At 38.2% G+C, this 7,500-nt stretch overlaps 1 protein-coding gene across 1 annotated transcript in view; it reads right to left on the bottom strand.

The window, feature by feature from the left end:
• LOC136828392 (uncharacterized) overlaps positions 1-7,500 on the bottom strand; it is an 11,942-nt gene that overhangs the window by 1,381 nt on the left and 3,061 nt on the right. The window contains exons 2-6 of the mRNA XM_067086415.1: positions 3,744-4,551; positions 2,160-2,313; positions 1,609-1,740; positions 996-1,150; positions 287-380 (exon numbers count right to left, since the gene is read on the bottom strand). Coding sequence (XP_066942516.1) covers positions 287-380; positions 996-1,150; positions 1,609-1,740; positions 2,160-2,313; positions 3,744-4,546 — 1,338 coding nt within the window. The 5' untranslated portion in view covers positions 4,547-4,551. The remainder of the gene's footprint in view (positions 1-286; positions 381-995; positions 1,151-1,608; positions 1,741-2,159; positions 2,314-3,743; positions 4,552-7,500) is intronic.

Here is a 7,500-nt window from a genome sequence, read left to right as displayed (position 1 = left end):
TACTAAAATGGGTCAGTGGTATTCCTTTACTGCAGTCCTTTAAGACCTAGATATTTCACTGTTCAAAAACTAAAGCCTAATCCCAGTTGTTCAAACGTAGCAACAGGAATCTTACAGAGGGTTACTGCAACTTGAATATCAAAACTTAAACTCAAGTGATAAGAACAAAAGACATTAAGCCTTAGATATTCCTTGCTTAAGAAATTAGACCTCATTTGTTCTTTCGTTGATAATTTTTGCCACTGAAAAGCATTAGAACACAAACAGTACCAGTTGGAAATATTACCTTTCTAACTAGGGCTTTGTTGCAAACCGATGTCAAACATGGGGGCTGCACCTTGGGAGGTCGTAACCGTTTCAGAGAACAGGTACGAAGAAACCTGAAAAAAAAACAGTAATTCCTCCCAATTTTATGTTGTATTGCCAATACCAGATTGATAACACTGATATGTAGTCTTTTATGTAAACTGAGTCACTGTAAAGTCCCTACTTTAGTAAACTTTACCCGGAAAAAAGAGCCCTGCCTATCAGACCTTTTGAAGATAGATAGGAAGATCTCAGAAATGAACAAGATTGAATAAATGGATGCATCGATAAGTTGTAACTAGATGGAGTATAATGATACTGACTAGTGTTCAGTAGCTATAACTTAACTAAGAATCCTGAAAAAATAACACACGGGAAATATTTTTTATATAGCTGTAGCAGTAAATAAGGAGAAAAAAATTTCAACGCAAGAAAAAGAATCAGTCAAGTAGATTAATGCCAAGACTGATAGGGTGGGCAGACTGATGCCTGCATCTAGTCCAGACCCGAAGTAACTGTGGAAGAAGTTGAGAAACTGGGGATTAACCTTCGAGGAAGCACTGGATTGAGAAAGAGCAAGACAGTGACCTGGAGATACCTGGGGCCTGGGGCTTTGTGTCGTATTGCTTTCCGAGAGCTAAGAGAATAAAATGAGTAACGAATCCTGTAGGAAGCAAGAAGAAGATTACCTGACGGGAACAGCTGGACAAGGTTCTCTTGCATGTTCATGAGGGATGGCATCTAATATTGTTGAGTAACCGCCTTCAGAGTCGCTGAGTTCTGCTGCTATGGATGCCAGAACACCTCCCCTTAGTCCTCTCTCTGACTCCTGGACTACGTACGTCTGATGGTATGGACGTGGCATTAGGAGTATTAGAGCATTACAGCATTTGAACGTCAGAGTGCTAGAATATTATCATAGCATGATTCTTATATAGAGCCTACTGGTTAAATCTGTTAATTGAATGTAGTGTAAGAGCCACTATGAAAGCTGAAAACTGAAAGCTCTTAAACTTAGAGGAAATGAATGAATAAACAGATAAGTCTGAGGCATCCATGGCTGTTACATTAACGTATACGTATTGTTGAATCAGTGGTTTCATGTTGTTAAAAGAAGATCCAGTTTTTTTTTTTCAGAAAAACTATTGTCAGGTTGTATTTAGCAGTTCTGCTTAAAATTGGATTACAGGTTGATTCATTATGTATCTAGCAGTTCTATTTGAAATGGACATAGATTCCACTAAATTGCCAATTTTACATTTTATCAATAAAAGACACAGTGAAATTAAGTAAATGCTTTACCTGAAGGACGGGGTCTGTTGTACCAGGAGGCTCAGCGTTTGATGGAAGAGTGAATACTGTCCTTGGCTCCCCTTTCTGTCGACTGCTCTGGGTTGCTTCTTGGTAAGTGGGGAGAGCATTTGGATTGCACAACTGTGAAAATAATAATTCGGAGATCGTAGCTTTGTACTAGAAAAAATTGCTGTTGTATTTATCAAGAAAACTAAATATCAAAGGTCAAGTTATTCAGGCAAACCCAGATTAGCCGGTGACAAGCAAAAAGACCCTCCCAATGGAGCGAGAGAAGAAGGTGATAGCATATACAGTAGTGTCAATCTACGCTTGAATGTGCAGAAAGAACTGGCATACTGAATCTACATATATTAAGAGGACTAAACCACAAGTTGCAGTCTTGCTGTTTGAAGCAGGAAGGGAAATGTTAGGATCTAGTTCCTAGTTTGTGGCTAGATGTTTGTTAGGAACTGACATACCGAATGTGCGATATGCTATTACATCCTGAAACTTTATGCAAATAATAGAGGACTAAAAACTTAGGTAACTGACAGACATACCTGGTCATATGATGGAGGAGGCGAGTGAAGGCAAGGCGGGACGGAGTCATGGGAAGTCAAGTATGTTAATGCCAAGTTGTGAACCCGGGCTTCTCTCTCACTTAAGCTGCTGCCTGGTGTGCCAGTATTGGAGTTTGCCAAATGCTCTAGATTGCTGGTGGAAGTCAAGGGGGTTTAAAAGACACCTGAAACATTCTGGGGGATGAATGGTTTTGTTTAAATGCTGCTGGAAATTTCTGAGGTTATCCAGGATTTCCGTTATGAGGCAGAATCAAAATGCATAGGAAAACCCATAATTTGTGACAGTTAAGATTACCCATTCGGCTTGATATTTTGCTAGATATCCAAGGATCACAGATTTTTACTGTTTACATGCGATAGTCAGTAGTTTCCAGTAATTCAGACGGTGAGTCTGAACAGTGTGATAGTTTCCAGTAAATCAGACAATGAGTCTATGGCCTCTTTTAGGATTCATATACTGGGACTAACTTTAAAATCTTCCACTGATAGTGGTCTGTCTAGGAAGTTTGATTTTCCCTCCTCTTTCTGGCATTTAGAGGTTGCATGAAAGCAGGGTCCTCTGCTATTCGAGTTCAGTCAAAGATCTTTTAAGGCTTTGAGAACTAAATTTTGGCAAATGATATCTCTGCAACTAGGATTTTTTTTTTTTACAAAGTTTGGTATTTTCATATTGTAGTAAACAGATGATTAATGTTCTGCAAACATTAATTGGTGCTACTTTGGTTTGTTATCTACGCGTCACCTCTGAGGTGCTAGTACTAAACATGGCGGAAGCCCAATGAGACGCCGTGTTTAGTACTAGCCCCTCGGGGATCAAAGATATCGTTTATTGATATAACTTGTCGACCACACAATATCGAAATGGGTGTATATAATACTTTGATCCCCGAGGGGCTAGTACTAAACACGGCGTCCCATTGAGCTTCTGCCATGTTTAGTACTAGCACATCGGAGGTGACACGTAGATAACAAGCCAAAGTAGCATCATTAATTTTAGTGCACATCCTGAAAGAGAAGATGAATGTCAAAGAAATCTGATGTGGCATAATTACTTCCTAGATGACTTTTTCGTAATGGAGATTGCTGCAACATCTGTGAAATTAAGCAGTTTTATTCAGTTGTAATTGACGAAAGTATGCCATAAAAATATAAAGTGCAGTGCTACACAAATCAGTAGAAATGCTACAAATTAAGTACAGTGATTGAAAGGAAATTCAACAGCTATGAATGAAATTTCAAGTTTATGCAGTAGGCTATTGCAGCTAATTTAAACGTCACTTGAAGCGAATTTAAACGTGTTAATGCTTAAAATAAATGAAGTAGTACTGACAGTGATTGTTAGATGAAGGTATCATGCTGTAAACGACTCCATTAACGAAAGTGGAAGTGATACTGAAAAAACAGTTAAATTGTTAGAGGCACTCCAGGTTACAACAACTTCATCAAGAAGCCAAGGTAGAGTAACAGCGTGGCCAGAATGGATACTGTCATAGTGTATGCTGAAGTCTTAAGCAGTGTATAAACATGCAAGAAAAACAACAAGGATAATAAAGCCTTCAGTACCTGGAAGCTTCTGATATCCTCAGGGCAAGTGAAGCACTTCTTGACGTGGGTGACGGATGTAATGTGGACGAAGCAGCTGATGTGGATCTCACTATCCTAGTAGTGCTTGGGGAATGACTGTGGTGCACATATGGTGTCCGTGTGACAGACGGGAAAGAGAAAGACAACGAGGAAGAGAGCGAGGATGATGGCAGAGAGGTGTAGATTGAAGGGACTATAGACGTAGTCGGTACGGAAGGGGAAACCGAAGTAGAAATGGAAGAAGCGACTGAGAGTGTAGGTGAGCTGCGTAACCTCCCTACGGAAGTTATTGGAGATGGGTGCCGAGCAAAAGTGACAGCTGGGGATGAGTCTGGGCTGTTACCTCTCATGACCATGGGAGAAAAGCTATAGCTCCTCTCGGCAGCTGAAATCCCGTGTTCGGGTGTGTAGTTGTGCTGCAGAATGACCGAACTCCTCGAGACCTGCGACGAATTTGGCGGAATTCTGTAAGCGTGATCTTGTGGGACAAAACCTGGTCTGGTTGATGACAGATTGCTCGGTGGTGTACCAGCCACAGATGCAACAGGGTCAAAGAAGACGAGCGTTCTCGACTCTGGTGATGACAGGGACTCGTTTGGTCGGAGGGACCCTGCCAGTCCCATCATGTCTGCGGACATGGAGGGTGCCGAGGAGGAAAAGCAGGGCTGAGGGGCTCCTATGGTGCGATACACTGACGGCCTTGGAGGAGTCTTGCCACAGTACTGGGCCTCAGCTCCACAGAGCGTCCCGTGGCCGACCCCTTGACCGTCGTCGGCAGGCATTTTGACTGAAAATGGAAATATCAATAAAACACAAGAAACTAACATGTAGATCACGAAAAATATCAGATAGTTGAATACAGGAAATCTGAGTGTCCATTTCCTGTCATTCAGTTTTAAATAAGTGTATCATTTGACCTGATGATTGCTACGGAATAATTGTTCCTGAGGGGTAATTTTCACATAAATTATAAATTTTCTACATATAACTTGCATTCAAGAAAAAAAATGTCAGTGGATTTCATTGATTCCATGACAGAAACATCTCGGAAAATTTTTATCTAAACCGGTGGTTCTCAGCCTTTTTTAGCCAATGCACTCTCTCACCATATGTCAGAATGTCATACCCCCATTTCCTTTCCAGAATTGTCTGCCTCAAAACATGCATTTCAAATATATGGAAGAAAATACTAACACAAACATACAAGCTAGCGAAGAGAAAGCCCAGCGTGGCCTTTCAGTAGTGCAGACCGATGCACACTGCGTTTCTGTGGTCACAATTCCCCCTTGAAACTGAAATTCCCCCATAATTGAGAACCAATGATCTAGACCAAAAAGGTCCCCAAATGTATTTTACTGGACTCGAGAATTTTAAAACCAACATGAAAAGCAGCCATCAATGTAGGTCAACTATTTCTTAAAGTGTTACAGAAATATACAGTACAAATCTGCTTGTTTTAAATGCTTATGCGAGTTTATCTGCTTTTGAATTTATTAACTGTTGATTAGATATTAGATCATCTGCATGGCAAAACTGGAAAAATGAGTTGTTTGTTTTTACTCTTTCTGTATGTCAAGAAATTAGCAAACTGTTTGTAGAGGAGTAGATACGTTGAGGTCTGAAGACGCGAGTCGGTGACAAGGGAAAGTGAAGTGATAGAAGTAGGAATACTGTTAAAGAATAGCAGACAATTTACAAAAGAAAAATCGGACTATGGAAAGCATTTTAAGAATACATAGGGAGTTTGGCTTATAGATTCACGTATTGTGAACGAACTAGACTGGACCAAGAACAAGGACAAAAAATTTTTCGCAGTCCCCAAAAAAGAGACTGGAAAGAAATTTGGAATTGTATGTTGAATCGCGGAATAGGTCTGCTAGAAAACCTTAATAATGCGATACTTCACATTTGTTTTCAATAGTTTTCTAGGTATGAGGTTGGACGGTGTATTTTGATGCTGGTGGTAGCTCAGCCAACAGCCTTAGGTTATGCTAGCACGTAAATTTTGAAAATGCTGCCATTCCACTGCATTAGTAGACCGTCGTTAAGAATGCAGTGAAACTGGGACTCCTTCCAGACTACAAAGACTTTGCTGTGTATCATTTGCTAATCCAGTTATGGTTGATTTGCTTATCAGTCATCATCTATCTTCGTTGACTGTTTCTCATGTTGCTCCTATTTACTCTCTGTTATTTTATATATATATATATATATATATATATATATATATATATATATATATATATATATATTTATATATATATATATATATATATATATATATATATATATTTATATATATATATATATATATATATATATATATATATATATATATATATATATATATATATATATATATATATATATATATATATATATATATATATATATATATATATATATATATATGACTTGGTTGCAGTGCCTCGTCTTTCAATTGAAAGACCCTGGGTTCGATCCTGATGTGAGTCAGAAATTTATATATATACATATATGTGTGTGTGTATGTGTGTGCGTGTGTTGTTTGTGTACTCGAATGTGTTCATGAAGTAACCGATAAATAAATTTTCATTTGCTTAGAGATTACTGGTGAGAAGCTCAACATAAAACTGAACGTGGCTTTATTCTTAGGAGACATCTGGCGAATGATGCCTGATTTACACACAAAGAAGCTGTGACAACAATCAGAGCAAGACTGCAGAAAATGCTACAACGAATGAAACTATTAAAGAAGTCAAAGAATGTAATATGTAAAAGTGGTGGCTGTTAAGGAAAGGAAGAGAGTTGATAACTAAGTGAATCAGTCGAGAGGGCTGAGGTTCATCAACGTGCCTCGCTGTCCAACTTCTCAGTTCCAAAGGTCCTTTATTCCTCACACCGTAGGACTGTGGAACCTTCTCCCTGAGGATGTTGTGTAACTGGAACTTCAAAAGTTCAAGCGAAGATGCAATGCATTGCTGCACTAATGCTATTCTTTCATTTGAATACATTTTTATGTATTTGTTAATCTATTAATTCGTTTTTCTTTGTACTAAGTGAGATCTTTTCTTTCTGTATTTCCCTTTACCTTCTCTTACTTCCTCCTAATGAACACCATATTCTTTGGAAGCTTGAATTTCAAGTCAGTGGCCCCTGCGGCCTTGTTCCATATGAATAGGGTTCACCTGAATAATAATAATAATAATAATAATAATAATAATAATAATAATAATAATAATAATAATAATAATAAGACAAGATTCCATCGTGTAAGGGCAAGACTGAAAAAAAAAAATTGAAACCAGAAAATTTTATTCTTCCATGTATTCAATACTGTTCTCCATTTTCGTGTTCAGCAGCTGACTTTTGTCAGTGTTTGATAGAAACAATTCCATTAGATTTCCTATTCAGGGAATAATCTCTCGCACCATACATGCTTCATGAATTTGTCATAATTCTGACCATCTTTTGAATTCAGATCATCTCAAAATATCCAACACGTCTTACTAGATATGCATATAATTTTAAGTTTTGTCTTTTCAGTTGTGAGGTTGAATGCCACACAGATTTCGCGAAGTTTTATTTCAGCTGTGACCAGATTATGGAAAAAAAATCCCCCTAGACATGGAGCCGAATTGTAATAACATCAGAATTTCGAAATGGGTGCAAATTATGTTTATTTGAGATTATATACATCTCATTTCACAGCTTGGAATTATAGCTTTTATCAGGTATTTCTCTTGTATTATAATAA

This window comes from Macrobrachium rosenbergii, chromosome 42 (assembly GCF_040412425.1).
Source record: "Macrobrachium rosenbergii isolate ZJJX-2024 chromosome 42, ASM4041242v1, whole genome shotgun sequence".
Lineage (NCBI taxonomy): Eukaryota > Metazoa > Arthropoda > Malacostraca > Decapoda > Palaemonidae > Macrobrachium > Macrobrachium rosenbergii.
The sequence above is the reverse complement of the archived record's forward strand: the minus strand, read 5'-3'. Positions and strand labels throughout refer to the sequence as shown.